Here is a 20,113-nt window from a genome sequence, read left to right as displayed (position 1 = left end):
GGGGTGGAGGCAGGACAGGATGGGTTCAAGCACAGCCAGGATGCCCCTGTGGCCTCGCTGGGGACAGGGACCCTCTCTGCAGCCCAGTGCAGCAGTGTCAGTTCTCAGGTGCCTCTTGCTGTCACCTACCAGAGGGTTCATGGCCCTGCTGGGCTCACAGGGGTTCGAGGGGCTCATCTCAGGGTCCCTCCAATGCCACCCTGGTTCTGGGGCTTCACTGCCACAGCTGACGTCACAGCCCAGCCTGCAGCTGTCAATTAATTGAGGAAACACGGCCACAGTAAACAGCGAAGGAGGGAAAATGCAGATTAGATAAGGAGTGGGAGTTCTTGCTGTGTTTCCCCCTGGATGCCAGTGCTGCACAGACCCTGCCGAGCCCAGCTGCTCCACAACAGCAGTGCAGAGACACCCAGGAGAGGCTGAAAGTCCTGCAGGATGGCTTTCCTAGAAAAGGGCCTGGACAAAGGGCCTTACCCTAGACCTGAGGTTTGGGGGTCCCTCTGTCCCTCCCACAGAGCTGTGCACCACCCTGGGGCCAGAGCTGAGCAGCCAGACCCCCTTTTGTCCCCAACACATCACCCTTTAAACTGGGACACAACATGAGCCTCCTGGTGTGCAGACCCTTCCTCTTTCCCAACCCAGAGGGTTGTGCCCATGCTTTCCCTGCCCAGCAGCTCCTGCCGGACTCTGCAGCGTTGCCCCAGTCCCACAGTGGTGGTGACAGGCCAGGTGACGTGTGCCACCCCACTGCCCAGCTAAGCCTGGCCAGGACAGCAGCTGCTCTGGGAGTGTGGGGGGACACCGCTCTTGCTGCCCAGCCACTGTCACCAGCAGGACCTGAAGCCTGGAAAAGCCACATTCAGCACCTCCAAAGGGTTTTGTGGACGAGGAACAACCTCAGCTCCCTCTGCTGGCACCTGCCCCAGGCTGGGCCCGTCGCCAGCAAACCCTGTTCAAACACCTCGGCTGGGAGCCCCAGGGTCCGTGTCACCCCCCAGCCCAGCCCAGCCCCTGTTCCCAACACCGTCCCCTGGCAGCACATGGAGCTGTGATTCCCACGGTGTCCCCACTTCTGGCATGGCCGAGCCACCTCACAGGACACTGCACCACTCACTTTGAGTGCAAAGAGGTGAAAACCAAACTCTTCTCCCCCCGCTTTAAGTTTCTATGAAGGTGTCACTCCTGCAGGGAAGAGATAACCAAAACATGGGAACACGACGAGCGAGGAGGCAGCTCTGGAGCCAGCCCAGCTGCAGCTGCTCCGCAGAGCCGAGCCCACAGCGTTCCATGGGGCAAACAGGGCTGGTCCGTGCCCACGCGTGCCATCTGCCTCCTCGCTGGGCTCCGCTGCGAGCTTTTACTACTCGGCTGTTTTATCAGCGGGGTAGGAAATGTTTGAGATTAGATTTCCTTAAATAATTCCTGTGTAACTGGGAATTTTCCAACAAACACACAAGGCAGAGAGAGCAGGTTATGGAGAACTTCCAGAAAGAGCCCAAGTTGCCCCTGATCCAGCTCCTTCCCCATGGACCCCTGGTATCTTCCCACCACCAGCCTAGCCTCATTTCCCCTTTGGCCCATTAACGTTCCCCTGTGCATCCCAAGGGATCTGAAGAGATGCATGAGCAGAGTGTTGCACACCACAGGCTGCTGCTGCAGGATTAGTGAATGTAGCAGGTAGAGGAGGAAAAATAAATAAAAATCACAAAAATCCTCTCTGCCACTGTTCCAGGTGCTGCTCTTGGACAGGCAGGTGACCACTGGCGCCCTCGAGGTCATGCCTGCAGGTATGAGGACATGCAGAGGTGCTGGGGAGGTTTTGGAGCAGATCCTGCTCTTCCCTCCAGCCCGAGGAGCATGAGTACCCAACAAGGCACAGGGCACAGGCCCGAGTGGTCCTGGGTGCTGAGCACATCCTCATCCCCGTAATCCATCACAAAAAGCTGGGAACACCCTCCTTCCGACTGCCATTGCTTTGGGAACCAAAAAAACTGCATAAAACCAGAATTAATTTTGCAACTTTTAATGGACAATGATCTGGTTCCCCTAAAAAAATAAACAAGCAGCAAAAGCAGCACCCAAGCAGCTCCCAGGTGCCTGCAGCAGCCGTTTGCCTTGGCCTCCTGCCCGCCCGCCCAGCTCCGCACCCGGGATTGCGGGATGACCCCCACCACGGCAATCCCGCCGGTTATTTGCCCGCTCAGGAGATACCATTAAAGGTGTGATGGGATTGTCCTGTGCTGGCAACCTCTGCCAGGTTGCAACCCTAAAGATAAACAGATTCTTTCGAGCAAATAAGGAGTAAATGCAAAGCTGGGCAGTGAGCAGGGCGGGCGATCCTCCCCTGCCCAAACACAGCAGCCTCGGGACACCTGTGAGCACCCTGAGCTCGAGGGGCACATTCTGCTCAGGGCACAAAACAAACACCCCCAGGCACAGGTAGCAGGATGTCTGTTCCCAGTCAGGCTTTCAGTCAAGCTTAACCGGCACATGAAAGCTCCAGGCATTTATTCAAATGATAAAAGCAAAGCCAGCACACACAGAGTGAGGTTTCTTGTGGGGATTAGTAACAAATTCCCAGGTAAGCAAAGGAATGGCCTCAGCTGAGCTGCTCCATGGTGCAGTTTATCCAAGTAATGCTTGGGCTGGGTGTCCTGAGCAGCAAGGCCTCACCTGGGAACTCAGATCCACCTGGGACAACTGTGCAGGTGCCCAGCAAAGTGAGACCTTCATGTGCCCCCATCCCAATTTGTGCCAGCTATTTCCTAAGGAATTGTGAGAAAATAAAAACCAAACCAATCTTCCTCCCTTCAAACTCCCACTCCTCCCTCCCGAGCGACTCAGGAGATGGAAGGTCTGCTCTCTCAGGACTGGGCTGTTTGAAGTGTGAAGCATCACTCCATCCTGCACCAGGCTCCAAGGGAAGGGCTGGGATGCAGATCAGCCACGCAAGGAGCACCCGGGGACGCAGCCGCAACATCGCTTTGTGCTGGTGCCCCTCGTATGGAGATCGCTGAGACCATCCCACTCCTCCAGAAATGTGGAGAAGTGATCTGACCTTGTCAAAAGGGAATCTGGAGTCCCCTCTCATCCCCTGCCTCACAACCACCCCCATGGTCTCTCCCCACCCTCACCCCCACCCAAGGGCTGGACAGGTGGGTTGATAACCTCAATATGCACCAAATTGGGTCTGGTTTCACAGCAATTTGGAGTAAATTAGGGCTAGAGCTGGGTTCAAGGGTGTTGTGCCTGAGTGTCTGGAAACCCTCCAGGGATGGAGCAAACCGGGTACATTTAACTACAAAGTGACAGACTCAGAAGTTTTGCAGCTTCAATAAAACTCTCAACAGCTACAGAGCTTTGGGTTTTTTCTGTGTTAATTTAATCATACAAATATTCATTTATACATTAAGGAAAAAGCTTCCTTTATTTTCACCCCCAATGTGCTATCATAGGACTTCTCCCAGACTCAGAGAGGCAACACACCATCCCGTGCTACACATGCACTGCCCCGGCGAGCACAGACAGGCTGGGAACCACCCACGCACTCACACACGGAAAAAATTAAACACAACAGAAACCCAGACGTGGGACAGCGTGCATTTCCCACCCACACCATTGCTCTCTGACTGCACAGCTCTGCCCCAGCTCCCAAACCTTGGCGGGGTTTGAATCCAACGCTCCTGAGGCGTGGGCAGAAGATTCCCACTCTCTCTTCACCCTTTCCCATGGCACTGCCACTTTGCGGCCAGTCCCAGGGACATCCTGCTCTAGTTTGCCAAGGCTGGGAGGTGACACTGCTTGAGCTGTGTTAGTGACAGGGCCCAAGTGGCTCTTGCTTGCCACAGGGACCCACTTAGAGGCCATCAGAGATGTTCTACATTACCCTTTTCCTTATGGGAGGTGATACGAACTGCAGCGTCATGAGGTCACCTGGGCAGAGCTTTGCCAAATAAATCTCAAATCTCCCCATTAAAAGCTGGACACCTGAAGCACAAGCAATCTGAGGGGGGGCTGCACCACAAAGCTCCAAGGGATCAGGAGATGAAACCACCTTTGGCCTCAGTGAAAACCACAAGAGATAGAGCAACCCCTGTTTTAAACATCCTTCCAGTGCCACAGCAGGGGCCACAACCCCAGCCCCAAAGAGCCAGTGCTCCGTGGATCCCTCAGCTGCATCGGCAGAGCAGGATGTGAGCAGCAAGAGCTGCAGATCTCAGAACCCTGCCTTTCCTCACACCCTGGAACATGCAACCCTTGTCACCGGGACACCACGGACTGCAAACGCGTGTGCCTTCGGAGTGGGAAAGCACATGGCCACTTGGGGTGCATGCAGGTTTTGATTTTTCAAGACAAGGGAAATTCAGCCTTAGGAGGAGCACAGGGACACAAGTATGGCAGCCAGGGGACACGGGAGGAGCACACGTGCCTGGGAACAGAAAGCCAGCGTGGGGGTATCCGAGTGCAAGGGTCTCCCAGGTGCCACTGCTGATACTGGGCAAAGGTCACAGCACCAGCTCTAACTCAGACTCAGACCTTGACTTCCCCTCCCTTCCACTACGCAGCTGACACAAGGAGCTAATAAAGATAAGGAATCACCTCGTCACTTGGAGCGAGAGCAGTCCCCAGGGGCTCAGTGCCCTCGGAAGGGGAGCAGGGGTGCTGCAGGGGTGATGTTCATATCCTCAGAGGGGCTCGTGAGCCACCTGTGAGGAAAGACGGGAGTGAAGAAAGATTCCACCTGCCCAAGTCACAACACGGGGCTGTAGATCAACCCCCAGATCAATGCTCAGAGCAGGTAACTAATCCAAGGCCAAATGTTGTTACAGGACAAGAAAGAAACCTTCCAAGAAGCAGCACCTTCAGCAGGTTCACTCCAATCCCAACACTCCCCCAGATCCAGGGCAGAGCCAGGTGCCCACCAGACTGCAAGTGTCAGGCAGTTTAAATCCTGCAGTGCCACTTCTATGCAGGTAGTTTCTGATACTATACTTGTTTCTCCCAGCTAACAGATTTCTGAAGGGAGATTTCGGCTAATGGTGATCTGTAATAACTGAATCTCTGAAATACAAAAATCCCAGTCCTTCCTCTGTTGGACACAAGGAACTCCCACTGTCCCCACGAGGTCCATCCATATGCACTCAGGTACCAGTCCTTGGTTGCTGCAACAAAGGATTCCCCCATTCAAAACCAGCCACAAAAACAGAAGCAGCCAAGAGCAGTGAGGGCAAAGCCATGCAGTGTGCAGCTCTGGCACAGGGAAAAGTCTTCACTGGGAAGACCTGGAAGAAGGTAATGGGAGCTTTGCATATTCCTGTATCTTTGGCAGATGGCTGTTCCAGCCTGGTTCGTTTGGGCAGGACGGTGCTGCCGGGCTCACTCCCCTCTGTTTGTGGGGACAGCGCTTCAGAATAAATTCACCACAGTGCCTGAGACCGAGCTGCCTCCCCTCACACTGCACTTCCCAGTCCAGAACGGGAGGAAAACATGCTGGAGGAACAGCAGAGCAGCCCAAATCTTTTGCAATCCCTCCCATAACACAAGCCCTGAGAGCCCACTCGGAGCCCCGAGCCCAGACGACAAAAGCAGAAGAAGAGGAGGTGACAGCGGGACCCAGCTGATGGTGCCAACTCCTGCTCTGTGCTCCAGAACACATGGATCAGCCTCTAAGCTACACCTCAGCACAGGAGAAACAAATGCAAACTTATGCTCTGAAAGAGAGGAGACTCCAAATGAAAAGGACAGGATGTCTGTGAAGCTTTGCAACTACCAGCAGGTGAATTATAGCTACAGATTCCCCTTGGCACACAGCTCCAGGCACAGCTACTGCACACGAGAGTGAACAAAAAGGGATTTTAAACTGCTAACCACACAGGACAGCTCAGGAACTTGAATAAATCAGTTTCTTATTAACATGGGTGTGTATTTGTGTACTTCATGTACAAGGGGGAAGGGAGATGAGCCCTCCATGTTATCCCAGAGTCTCCCTCTCCAACTCTGATACCGAGACCTGGCCATAGCGTGGTTCCCAAAGACACGCAGGACAACTAACAGCAACACCCAAACCAAAAGGAAAAGAAGAAATAAAAGATTAAAAAGTCGGTAACTAAAACCAGCGGATGCTGTTAAAAATGCAGTGCTGGGTGCAGACCCAACCTGGCATTAAAAAAGCCTGACAGAAGCAGTCCCTGCACAAACCCCAGAGGGTGCTGAGCCAGTCCCGTTCGGCAGCAAACCAGGACACTCTGGGAAAATGCACGCTGTCCCTTAGGAAAAAGAAAATATGAACAAGAAACAAACAGAAATTAAACATTTGCTCAAACTACAACCGCTCTGTAGGCAAAATATTCTTTTTTAAAGATGGCTTTTAAATTTTCATTTTTAAACTTCTTTTTAAGCTACCTAATTACGTGTGAAGATGATTTCTAAAAACCCATAGTGTTGGTGTCTCTTCTTCCTCAGCATTTACACCACTCTGAAATCCAGCAGTCACACATGCATACTCAGGTTTTGGATTTTCCTCTGGAAACAGCTAGTCTTAAGTTACTGGGCTTTTGTTTTTTCTTCTTTTCCAGAACACGGAGGCAGAGAAGGGGGATCCACGCTGTGTCTGTCTGCCATATGAATCCCCCTCCCTTCCCCCAAAAGTCAGCTTTTTCTTAAATTCTCCTCTTGTCGATACCCGTTTTGTGTTTTTGTGTTTTAAGACTGTCCGAAGTGATAAGGACCGTGGAAACCCTGAAAGAAAGTTGGAGACATAATCAATTTTCAACAGGCAAGAAACAAAACGCTCAATGCTCAGCTCCAAAGAGTGCCCAGCCCAGCCCAGGGCTTCCCACCAACCCCACTGTGGCTCCAAGGACACTCCTAAACCACACGTTCCAGGGCTGGTTTCCCCAGAGAGGGCAGATGCCATCACTTACCTCGGTCAGGTGTTTTTCAGGCTAAGGCTGCAAAATAACTTGTGTTTTCTACACCAGAACTCCCTATAGATGCTACACCACCTGCAGGCCCAGCCCCTGCAGCCTCCCCAGTCTGTCCTAGAGACATGGGCTGTAACTGGGTAAGAGGCTATGTCAGAAAAAAACCCAAGAAAAAAAAATCCACGTTCCCACAAGTGCCACTCATGCCTTCTTGAGGTGACAATACACATTTGCCTCCAGTGAAATCAACCAGAGCATTTACCAAAACCCCCAAAATACTTCCTACAGAATCCATTTCCCTCCTTTATATCCTGAAGTGAGTCACCTAAATGTCAGGTCTAGTCACAGGTCTCAAATTAACAGGAACTCCTTTTGTAACTTCTATTGTCTGGATCAGCTATCTGGGGTTTCATCAGGAAGCAGAAGAAAGACCAACAGGTAGCAAGAGATGTCCCAGTTCACAGGGAGATGAAGTTTGTCAGTGATGAAGGTACAACCCCCCCACAAAACCCAGACACACACTGAGGTCAGGAGAGAGATGAGGGAGAAAAACCTGTTATATCTCATGGCAGAGTTGGAAGACCATTATGCAAATGCTACCAAGCACAGTCCAGCTCTTCCCAGCACACTCTGGGTAAGGCAGCGAGAGCCCAAACAGCCAAAACCGTTCCTGCTCAGGCTGAACTGGAAGCTCTGACCTCAGTTTTCACCACTCTGCCTTTAACAGGGCAAATTTCCTAGGAAATACCCTTTCCTGCCTGTTCTACAACTTCAAAACCCCCTCACTGCCAGAGCCAGGGCCATGAGTAGGAACATGGATTGTATAAAGAATCAACATCACTGGCAAACTCCAGGTTGGAGAGCTCTGCTGCACATCCGACTAGGAAGGAAGTGTCATGAACAGTCTGTGATCTTGCTACAGCTGGAGAGAAAAAGTTCATTCTTGGGATGAACAGATGGTAAATACAAGCAAATGGTAAAATGAAGCAGCTCTCTGCAGCTCTCAGAATCCAACCAAGAGGAGGATCAGTAGACAATTAACCAGGACACCTCCTGAACTGTGTGGGAAGTATGAAAGACTGGGAACGTGGAAACTGGTGTTTGCAGACAGAAATACACGCAAGTGATGGAAAAACAAACACACTTCTACCGCTGGAATATGCTGCAGTGCCAGTTTGTAAAGATTTTCAAAAGAGAACAGCCAGCAGATTCCAGCATGGCAGATCACCTCAGGAAGGAGATGCTCCCATCAAAATCCAGATACTAAGATATCCAACATTCCCAAAAATACATTCACTGAAACAGGGGGAAGGGTAGAAGCAGGAGAGAAACATTAAGATGGTGTGAGCAGGTGCACAAAAAAAGGACACAGAAGAAAAGCAATGTATAAACAGGATCCCAAGCAGTCTCACCTCACAGGGATTAAGCTATTGTACTTAGCACGCTGCAGAAGGAAAACAGGATTTGCTGCCGATTACCTGTACAGACACATTTGCCAGAATTTGCTTCATCTTTGAGCTACCTGCACACAAGGCTTTGTTTGAGGCACTGCCTGGCGAGCTCAGGAGGGGTTTAACCATCCCCTGCTCCTCTCCTGGGGGCACCCTGGGAGTCCCTTACCCTGTGTCACCTCACAGGGGATGCCAAGGGCAAAACCACCTTGCTTGCTTTAATTTGGGGGTTCCACAAGCATCGCCCTGTGGTAAAAGGAATTGCCAGTTACCCTCGGTCTGACATCAGAGCAGCTTGTTAGTGCTTTTGGATGCAAAGACCCTCTGAAGTCACTGTGAGCTGGTTTGCAGGAAAACCCTCTGGATCTCCACATCCTGGTTTCTGGAGCACCTAATTTAAAGCTACAGTTATGCTAAGTGTGTCAGTTAAACCCAGAATTTAGCTCAGCACAAGAGATTCCTCAGCATGTACAGCTCTGCACCACCTGCCACCCTGCACTGAACACCCAACACCCTGGAATGAGCTCCCCTGGCAATGCCAGAGCAGTCCCACAATCCATGACCATGGTCAGCTCCCCATGACACAAGGAATTTCACCATGGATAAGCCCCAAATCTTTGCTTTTGGGATTGCCACTCTTGACTGCATTTCACCTACCCGAGATTCATTACTGGACATGGGAACTTGGCAAAATTGAACCCCACTTGTCTCTTTAAGCCGAGTGAGAGCTGCTTTAGTGCAGACCCTGTGCAGGTGACACCCCCACACATGTCCCATGACATTCAGTCACCACGCACAATTGTAAGGGTTTGATACTAGAAAACTTCAGTTACTGCTGCAATGCAAATACCAAACCCCTGTATGACATTTTCAAGCCTAATTATTCCCTCTATGCAACATTTTACATCACAAACATGCAAAAATAATTCTGCAGACAATTGCAGTTTTTCCGAGTTGTTTCAATGGAAGGATTATTCCCACTATTTTTGGTGCATTCCCGTCTATCCTCCAAGTGGGATCTCTGTCTTTATGAAAAGCTCAGCTGCAGCTTTGCAAATTCACTTTCAGTTCTTCCAGAATGTTCCCCAGAAGTAACTGCTCACTTGCTGGTGGGAGCACTGGCTCTTCACACAGACCAGTGTGTGAGAACACAGAACTGTGATTTTCCAAGCAAAGATTCTGCATGACAACTACTGGTATAAATTATCATTTGACTCGTGCCTCTAGAAGGGAAGTGAGACGTTTTGGGAAGTTAAAACCTTTTGTGAACACTGATCTCTGTAAACGGAGGCACCTGTGCTGGGAACAAAGTGAGGATTAAGCGAATCTTTCATAAACCATCACACACAGGCTTTCAGACAGCTCTTTATTTCACCTCTGTGACTGAGTCACCACCAATGCAGGTACACTTCCAGGGACAGGAGGTGGATGCACAGCTGCACAGCGATACAGGAGTCTCCCAGTGGACACTGACAGTGGCCCCAGCCCATGCTGCCCGTCCCCATCCCCTCAGGCCACTCCTACCCCGCGCTGCTCCAAACCTCGCTTACGTAAACTGAGCACAAACAGAGAACAAAACATCCAGCACTTGTATTTTATTCCATGCATGCTGTGCAAACATGGCGTGGCTGGGAGACCACCAGGAAGTTCAGGACTTTCTGGGAGCAGGCACTGGCAGGGCTGGTTCAGGTGCCCGTGGGTAAGGAGGTGACAGGGGTCAGGTACCCAATTGAGTTCCCACGCACGACTCCCTGATGTGCTGCTGGGCCAGGATAAACAACAGGCAACTCTGCTGGGCTGCAGTGGAGCAAAGTTGGGCTAAAATCAGATTATCTGGCACTTCCCACAGTCCAGAAGGACATGGATTTCATGGATGAGCTGACATGCAGCAGCCAAATCACATTCTCTCACCAGAGAGGCAAACCAGCTCATGCCAGCCCAGCTCAGGCTGCAGTGCTGTGGGAGCAGCCACGGGAGCTCTGAGTCCAACATTCTCCCACTGTGTCTAAATGGATGTAACCACATGGTGACCAGGCCAGCGTGAAGCCCAGACACCAGGACAGAAGGAGCTTCTCTCCTCCATGGATGCAAACATTTTTGGGGCATCATCCTCATGCACAGTTTGATGCCTAGTTTCCAGTAAAAGTATTTCTGTCTAAAGTTTACAGAGGTACTCCAAAAAATCTGCAAATTGGAGGCCCTGGTTTGGGAGAAGCATGGCTCTAGAAGCAGCAATAACATTTAAGCTCAGAGAGGGGAAGCCAGTTAAAGGCTCCAAGGATACAGGGTTGGTTTCCCCTTATGTACAGAAAGCTGCCAAGTAGCTCAGCTCCACACAGAACAGAGGGAGATGGGGAGCATAAACACAGCAGGTAAAAAGGAGTTCAGATTTTAAAGCTATGAACTCCAAATACATTTCTATTTCACTGGGCTTTGAAAAGCAGCACGAGAAAGGACCAGGACAGCCAGGCACCATTTGCTGTGGTGGGGACAATGCCCAGTGTCCTGTCTGGGCAAATCTTTGCAGAATCACAACTTCCATGTGCAATTTTCTGCACGACATAGAGAGCAGTGATTCCTCAATTCATCTGGGCAGCAGGTTTAGATACAGATTCTATGGATTTTACATAGAGATGACAGGTACGATCTAAGTGTCAGGATATGGCTATTCACTTCTTATCTTCCCAAACATGGAAACCTGTACATTTCTTTCCTCAGTTAAGCAATTAAACTCTAATTCTCAGGCACTGTCAGACTGGGTCTTGGGCTTTTAATGGAAAAGAGAGAGCAGCAGTGACCGTGCAGGGTTGCTACGAGACAGGAGTAAATAGGAGGAAGCTGTATGAACCTCAGATCTCCAGAGAATCCAGAGAAAGGGACTGCCAGAGAATAAAATATCCGTGCATGGGGATTTCTGGGCATCCTATCCTGAACTCAGGCACATCTTTACATCTAAGAACATGCAAAAACTCCACTGGGAACAGATTTAACAACAACATGCTTTAAGCAAAGCTCTGACAGGCTCTGGCCTGCAGCCTCCCTGCAGTGAGTGTGGAAGGTGGGCAGGGGGCCCCAGGGAGGTGGGTGCCATAGCAGGAATAAAGGGCACATAGCTTGCTCCAGCCATGCCACAGGTTTCCTCTTACCCACTTACAGGGAATTCTGTGTCTGGTTTAGTTTGTTTTTCCCTAGGAAGGCTTGTTCCACTGAGCAGGACACCCAAACCACACACACTCTGCTGCTGTATCAAAGCATTTTGAACGTTTCCAGGTGTGAAATGCTGCTGTACTTGTCTAACCCAGCAGCAGATGGCACGTCGGCGTTGCCACAATCCTGACTCCAATGGGGAGTTCTGGAGGACAAGTCACACCTGCTCAGTGCACCAAAGGGAGAACTAATTCCGACAAGGTCTGGCAGCTTCGAGTATGTTTTACACCTGCAGATGCCAGAAACTGCTCATTTTATCTCAAAGATTTCATGGTCTCATGCACTGCATGACTGCGTGTCCCCAGTGCCTCTCAGCAGAGGAAGCCTCCACAGTCCTCTGAGAAATATTTAAGGGCTTATTTTACTTCTAAATACAGGACACAGGCTCTTTTTCTCAACACTTTAACTATACCTGAACCATCTCCTTCGCTCACCAAATGGTCTGTCAAACACGACTGGGGATTCCCTCCCTCTCCCAGGTACATGAAAGGAGACAAAAATATCAGAGATCCTGCCCAAGATAAATAAAACCCAGAATCCTGGAGTCTGTGCCACTGCCTAACCAACCCACACTGCTCTTCTGTCTGCTCTAGAACCTGAAAAAAAGCCTTTCACATCAATACTCAATCACAGGGCAGCAACTCCCAACACAGTAGCTTTCCTTCTCCTCTGCAGCAGCAGAGTACAGGTCAGATCCCCTGGGGATGTGGAGAAGATGGGCCAGGTAGAGCTTTTCCCAACAAGTACTGGAGCTCCATCTGTTCCTTCCTCAGGTAATTTGATACTCCTGACATCACCTCTAATAAACCCTTTTCTGTTCCAGCAGCATCCCCACCTGGGGACACCACGCACACAAAGGGAAAAAACCAAACAAAACTGGACCTTCTTTTCCCAGAGACCTGGCCACGGATGGGGGGAATGTTCACCTGGCCATTTCAAACCAGACCAGGTGTCTGGGATGTCCAACTCCCTCAAACTTGTTTACTACAGAACCAGTACTGTACCAATGTGAATACTGGATCTGTGGCAGAAAACTTCCTGCCTTGGGCAGGATGGGCAAGGCTGGAACAGGACTCAGATCTTCAGACCTACCAGAAGAACCTCTGAAGGATAAAATAATGTCTTAGTATGTCACAAACAAAAAGAACTGCAGTAGAGAGAAAAACACCCAAAAATCAAGTAGCTTTTCCATATCCCCCACCCCTAGCCAAAAAGGACCATAAAGTTGTCCCTTCTGAAGCCAGAAAACAAAATGTCTGCTTTAATCTCAGATAATCCACCTCAAATCCACCCACGAATATTCTGTAAATACAAAAATAAACAAACAACCCCAAAACAAAACAACCAGGAAAAAGGGGAGGAAAGGTCACTTGCCTATGTTTGGGGTTAGAATGTAACTGCCCCCGTTTCTTCAGAGCACGGAGCTCTGGGTTTCCAGCTAAACCAGCTCACTTCAACCTAGTGACACCTCTCAGGTGGTGCTTCACGCTCCTGTTGGCTTCTCTCCCACAGCACAGCTGCTCCTTGCCACGGGCTCTGGTTCCTCACACCCACGTTCTTTGAAGTCAGTCCCAGCCCGGCCCCTGGGGGAGCACCACGACCCCACCAAGCAGCCACTAAAGCAGTGACTTTCAGCACTGCCAGTTCAGGTGGTGTTTCACTGACAGGTAATCATTTCCCAAGCCATCCACTCCACTGTTATGAGCAGAGCGTGGCAGCAGGAGCCAGCCCAGTGACGGTGTTTGGGACCACTAAGGGGGGGCAGTCAGACTCACCCCGTGCGTGCCGGCCGTAAAAAATGCACGGCCTTGGGGTAAAGGTCACTAAAGCAAGATCTGCTGGCACAGGACAGGCAGGTCATCCAGGGAGGAACTAAAGTGCTGTAGGTGAACTAACATTAGGGCTTTATTAAGTCATTCAGCAACCAAGTGTTATTGTCCTACACAGCCTGCTCAAAGTACAGTAAAGCATTTTTAAAGGATTTTAAAAATCAAACTAGTTTGACATACGACAGTACACACCTACACATACTGCTGCATTAACAGGTGGATTCTGAATTGTAAATAATCCTGCAATTCATTTTTCACACACAAGCAAATAAAAACAGTCAAAATATCACTCAGACTCATATAGCATCCACCAAGCAAGCTTTTGAGAGAGATTTTTAAAGTAAAGATAATTTGAAAGTCACCTACAATTATGAACAAGACAAGGACACAGACAGGAACAGTCCTTTGATTGACTGTTCCTGCTGGCAGCTTCTGGGATCAAATGGTGAGCTCTGTAGTCTTCCCACACCAGCTAAAAAGAAGTTATCTGGCTAATCTGAAGTTTGAGGGTGTGGTTATTTGTTCTCTGTTCAAAATTATGTCAAACTCAGGACACATCTAGAGAGATATTTTGACTTATTTGCACACGCAACCGGAGCAGGCTCCGGCCGCTTGCGGTTACAGCACCCAAACAAGGTTATATAAATTTGAAGAAGGACTTGAAGCAAAAACAAAAAGGTGGATCTGGTAGAGTCTATCAGAGGCAAAAAATATTTTAATATAACATGAGGAGTTGGCAGAGTCAGACAGTCAAATTCAGAACCTTCCTTAGCAGGTCTGGCAGAAGCAGAAGGAAAGGGCTTTGCAGTTTGGAAGGAAGAGCAATTACACACCTGCCAGGCTCCTCCCCTACCCGTTCTCCTGCTCGCCCAGGGCACCTACCTTACTGTACGTCACTACCGACAAGTTGTTCGAGTGACTGCTGGGGGAGAGATTTACAGAGTTTTGTGACAGTCCATTCTGATCTTGTTCGATTTGGTCAGGAGCAGGCCCCCATGTGTTTTTGCTGATTGTGCCTAGCTCGGAACCCCCAGGGTCTTTTAGGTTGTTTTCGTCTGGTTGCCTGTTCTTCTGTGGAGAGGCGAACGGGTTAAAGTTTCCTTCTACCTTGCGATGCGGCTGCGTGTTGAACTCTGTTTCAAAGGATGACAGCTGCTGTGTGACACCCAGAAGTCCTCCAACTTCCACACTGAGGATCACCCAGATGACATCTGTGGAAAGACAAGCATTTGGATTGTCAATGGGAGTTTATGAAGAAGGGGAAGAAGGAGCAACTGAATTCCATCCTTTACACTAGCAAGAAAAGGACTTATTGCTTAAAGCACATTTTTACAAAGCCTCAGCAGTACTGGTTTCAATGCCCCCAGTTTAACAGGGTTAGGATCAACAGTTTGAATTTTAGGAGCCAACTGAGGACAGTAGAATTTTACCTTAGGGGCACACCACTAATCCCTCTGTGCCCACACCTCTCCACTAATCCCTGTAAACACACCCCCCCCACTGACCCCACTGCACACACACCACTGATCCTTGTACACACCACTGACTCCTCCTGCACACACACACGCCACTGACCCCACTGTGCACCTCCTCCCACAGCACTGACCCCACTGCACACACACACCACTGACCACCCCGAACACACACACACCCCACTGACCTCACTGTACACACCCACATCCACCACTGAGCCTCCCCACCCCCCATAGACGTCCCCCCAAAGGCGGCTCCGGAGCGGCCCCGCAGCGCCCTCTGCCGCCCTCTCACGGCCTTGCGGCCCCGGTGCCGCTCCGGGCTGGTACCACCGGGCCCCCGCCCGAAGATGGGACGGACGCCCGGGCCCCGGGATCGCCGGGCCGGACCTGGGGGCAGCCGACAGCAAAGCCACCAGCCCGGCTGCAGGGCAAGAGCCTCTAGGACTCGGAGCTTGGTGGCCAAAGGGGTTCAATCGTCAGGTCGTGTTCTGGCAAAGGTGACAACTTCTGGCAATACTGGGACATCTCCCACAGTCCGGGGCTGGGAACCATCCACAAACCCTTGGCTTTGTGAGCACACGGGAGCAGCAGTGCAAGCTGGACAGGCTGTCCCACCTGCATGGGGATACCCCTGCCCATCCCTCGGGGACACACTGCATCCCCTCCAGACACTGAGAAGCCACGTGGCAGTGCCAGCGCTGCCAGCAGCCCCCTCCTTCTGGGCACTGGTATCTTTGCCTCCATGTGCCAACACCTCTCATTCAAACCCTGAAACTTGGGATACTCCCAACTGCCAACAGAGACACAAAGATGTTCTCAGTGTAAACTAAAGCTGGTGGAAAAGGGTGGGAAGGCTGCAGTGAAGGCAGATGTTTGAGGCCCAGGCTGAAGCACCAGGCAAAAGAGCCAAATGTATTCTTTAAACAGAGAAACAGCTCACAGGGGATGCACTAAATCACTGCATTAAACCTTGGGTGTTAACTTCTCACATGAGGTTTTCACTACTGTTTTATGCTCATATACAGTTCACAACGTTAAGCAATGGAAAACTGGGAAAGAATCTCGACAAGGACCGAATGGGAAAGAGTCTCCAGGAGAGCTGTGCGCATCCCTTTGTTTTCCAGAGTTTTATGTAATCTGTAATTTCACCAGTGCTCAGAAAACACTGGCCAAGACAACAAAGCAGCTCTCTTGATGTTTTCCTCCACTCTGTGCTCTATATTTAGGCCCGGGGCTGGCAGACCTCTGCCCTCCCGCTCCATTATGGGCCCGCGGTGTCCCTGCTGTCCCCAGAGGGGATGTGGGCTGGGAAAGGGGCTGCTCACCTCCGTAGTAGAGTCCCGTGGCAGTGCACATCCGCCACTGTCCCTGATACATTCCGGCGGTGCTGGGGCTGCACATCTGCACGCTGACATCGGCCATCTCCTGCGGCTCCAGGGACCTCACCATCACCATGTTCACGTGGCCAAACTGGTCTCCACCGACATACTTCAGGCAAACCCCTGGGGGCCACGCCTCCGTCCCTGGGATTAGACAGGAGAGGGAATTACTGACAGTGCACCAGGAAAAGCTTTGTCTGTTTGTGTAAGACTGGATGAAACATGCTTGTTGAAACAGTTGTGCAATTGTTGGATGGTCAAAGGAAACCAAGATACACAGAACACAGCAGCAGTGGATGCTGAGGAAGCCTGGTTTTCAGAGCATGTTTAACTGGTGAATTTAGGGACCAGCAGAACAACTGATATTCCTATTTTAGTAATCTCTATGTCTTTGTTACACAAAAATTCCAAAGTCACAGTGTTAACAGCAGCAAAAAAAAAAAAAAAAGAAAAAGAACTTAACCTACACACACCTCCCCTTCCCCAGGGCCAGAGGCAGAGACAAGGGCAGCGCTGTGTTGTGCGCCCCCATTTCTGCCTCCCTCCATGAAGCTCCTGAACCATGCCACATCAAATACCTGTTATTTATACAAAGTGTTGGCAACATTTCCTTTCAGGGATTCATTTCTTTCTAAGCCTGTTAGGAGTCTCAAGAGGAACTCATAGTTTGAGCTGTAACTGAAGTGCCAGCACTATTTCCTAAATGGAATTATTTATCTCCTTGCACCAACCCTTTTCTCAGGCTTGTGCAAAGGTGGGAAGAGTTATGAACACACGATTTATCAGTGGAGATCCATGTTTAGACTGCAGCCACTGGGACCGACAGCGTGACCTGGCAATCAGAGAGACAGAAAACAGCTCCTACGTGCAGGCACAGCTGCCAAAGATAACAACTGCTGGGGGAAACAGAAAGAAAAAGTGCTTCTGAGACTCATGAAAAATCAGTTTAGCACAATTTTCTTTTGCTTCTTCCCCAGTCATGTGACATGACTAAGCCAACGACTGAGAACACCTCCTGCTCAGCTGAGGCTGACGGAAATGGCTACGGAAAGCCTGAACCACCATGAAGCTTGGAATTGCTCCGTCTGGTCCGAGGCGAGCACGCTGGAGGCTGCTCTGACCTCACATTACCTCAAGGAGCATCCTTTGCAACAGCTTGCCTGATAATTTAATCCCTGTGGATACTCCACTGAAGACATGGCAAAGACTGGTTTTCTTGTCAAGTCCTTATTTGTGGAATTCACAACCTCACAGGGAGAGCAGGATGTGCACGAGTGCAGCGGGATGCTCAGCACGGGGGATGTACCAGTACAGCTGGAAAGGTGCTGAGAGAGCAGGGCTCTGAAAGCGGAGCTGGGCGTCTGGCTGACCTCAGCCTGGGGCGTGGGGCACTTGAGCATGAAGTCTCATCTGCAGAGGTTGGCAGCCCAGCAACATGGTTTAGTTTAAATTATTTATGTGATTTTTATCGGGTTTAATGGCTTTAGGCTTGCAAGGTGCCTAGAATGCTGCAAGTGATAAGCTTCATAAAATGAAATTATGATTATGTCATTCTATTTCAGTACACTCATCTCTCAGGAGATGAAAAATTGCAGAGAGTATCCTGCAGAGCCAGCAGCAGCTGGGGGCAGAGTGGGGAGAGGAAGACAGGCTGTTAAATCCTGCTGCTCTTTCAGCAATGGTTCTACTACACAAACTGCTCTTTTGGCAGACAAGGCAGCACCGTTCTGCAGGTACCAGAGCAGGGCATTGCTTTTAACTGACACATATGAGAACCTGACTGAACTGAGCTCAGAGCTCACGTGCCTCAAACTGACAATCTCTGAACTCTGCCTGTCACACTCATCAGACCTGCAACGCTCCAGTGACACACGCCTCAGGTATTTTGTGTTCTAGAACTGAAGTCATGTAATCAAGGACTCCTGTAGAGCTGTTAAAAACCTTGGCGCTGCTTCAGTTACCTGCCTAACAAGTAGATATTATCTGGAAACACTACAACCCTTTGATACTATACCTTAATTAAACCAAAGAATGGTTTTCAAATGCTGCAGTCCTCCTCACACTGCAGAGTCATAACTAGCACGTGAAGCTGCCCTTTACTAACCCTCAGCAGCGTGGTTGTACCAAGTCCGGGCCTCCAGCACCACCATTAGGGCACAGATGGATGGTCTGACAAGCCAGGTTCAAACCACACAGAAGCCAAAACAAATGTCAGCCTCACCAGGAAATCCTAAGTCAAGATGAGCTCCTGTCCCTCATTTTAGAAGGCCCAGGATTTCAGAGGGTGAAACATTCCAAGAACAATGAAATATCCCCTGAACTAGGATGCTAAATTAAGGCTGAATTTGCATCCAGGAAATGGTGCATCAGAGGAACAAGGAAGGGAGGAGTTGGAAAGGCCCAATATAGAGGTGTAGTCATAACACACACAAACTGAGACACTAAGAGTGGAGAAACAAGACCTGTCACACTTAGTAGATTTTTAAGAGCTGTATTTGGGACAGTTATAAAAAAACTGCCAGGCAACTTTTCACAGTACTGGAGTTTAAGCAAGTTCCACGTGTCACCCTTCCATTGTACTTTCAAACAAAAGGAGGCAGAAAAAGTACACTGAAATATTAAACCCTTCCTCTAGAACACATTCTCTATAAATCAGTGTTCTTAAACATCCCACTCCTAATGAAATACTCTTAGATTTTTAGTGTGGTTTTAGTCTCTGCAATACTTGGATATTCAGCCCAAGTACTGCAGCTATTCACAAGCAGAAATACTGAGAGAGCTGAACCTGACTCGTGATGACTCCCAACATCACACCTCGGTGTGGGATTGTTCTCCCTCACACAAGTACAAGCAGGTCAATTAAATTCAGACACACAGTTTTAAATGTTCATGCAACATCCTGTCACTGCACTTCTTAAGGACAAGGGATTCCTTCGCATCCATGGATTTCATTTTCCTCTCTGACTGCATCCCACCATTATCAAGCACTGGGAATGCACTTTGCCCAGCCTCACTTCCTGGATCCCAGTCACTGCTTTGACTTATTTCAAACTGGAATGTGGTCTCTCCAGCCCTGCATCCTCTCAGAACATGAAAAGGCAATTCTGCCAGAAGTGGACCTGCCACATGACCCTTGTGTCACTGCCTCCTTTGTCTGCAAGTTCCCTGTAGTTTGTTTGTGTGGTGGCATGAGGAACAAGACTGGTGACCTGACCGAGCTGCACACCACACCACAAAATCTCTGTGCCAACCCAAGAAGGGGAACTTGCATGGGCTGGCAGCACCTCAGGGTGGCTCCAGCCCAGGTGAGTGCACACAAGCCTCCTGCCTTGAGCTAGCATCCCTCCCATTGGATCCCAGCACCTGCTGCATGGGGTTTGCTGCAGTCCAAAGGCCTCACCTGTATTCTGTATCCTCCACGTTTTTGTAAACTGGGTATCAGGAGGGATGGACTCTCCTTCACCTATGGTGACATCTTCCACAAACGACATGGAGGGGACATTGATATTTGGACTCTCAAAATCATAGTAGGCTCCGATGGCAGCTTGTAGATTCCTGGAAAGGAAAAAAGCACATTACAACCTGAAGTACAGGTGGACCAGGCCCTCTGCACAGGTCATATGTCATCCTAAACAGTTCAGCAAAAATATCCAGATGGTAATAGCTCGGCTGCTCATGTTTTTTAAAGCTTTTATCTCTATCGTGTGTGGATTCTCCAAGATAACAGAGCTCTAAATACAGATTTTTTTTTGCCAGGGACACAGGATCACTTTTCTACTCTGCTTCTATTTTCCCTGGAAATCTTGGAACTTGTAAGTCCTGGAGACCTCTACTCCAACAGTTCTTTAT

General features: G+C 49.8%; 1 protein-coding gene across 1 annotated transcript in view; it reads right to left on the bottom strand.

The window, feature by feature from the left end:
* Window positions 1-3,265: 3,265 nt before the first annotated feature.
* ILRUN (inflammation and lipid regulator with UBA-like and NBR1-like domains) overlaps window positions 3,266-20,113 on the bottom strand; it is a 28,441-nt gene continuing 11,593 nt past the window's right edge. The window contains exons 2-5 of the mRNA XM_082296208.1: window positions 19,665-19,819; window positions 16,211-16,408; window positions 14,293-14,621; window positions 3,266-6,738 (exon numbers count right to left, since the gene is read on the bottom strand). Coding sequence (XP_082152334.1) covers window positions 6,703-6,738; window positions 14,293-14,621; window positions 16,211-16,408; window positions 19,665-19,819 — 718 coding nt within the window. The 3' untranslated portion in view covers window positions 3,266-6,702. The remainder of the gene's footprint in view (window positions 6,739-14,292; window positions 14,622-16,210; window positions 16,409-19,664; window positions 19,820-20,113) is intronic.

Source organism: Coloeus monedula (genome assembly GCF_965178545.1).
Source record: "Coloeus monedula genome assembly, chromosome: 23".
In the NCBI taxonomy this organism is placed as follows: Eukaryota; Metazoa; Chordata; class Aves; order Passeriformes; family Corvidae; genus Coloeus; species Coloeus monedula.
Note: the sequence above shows the minus strand (reverse complement) of the source record. Positions and strands in the feature narration are given on the sequence as shown.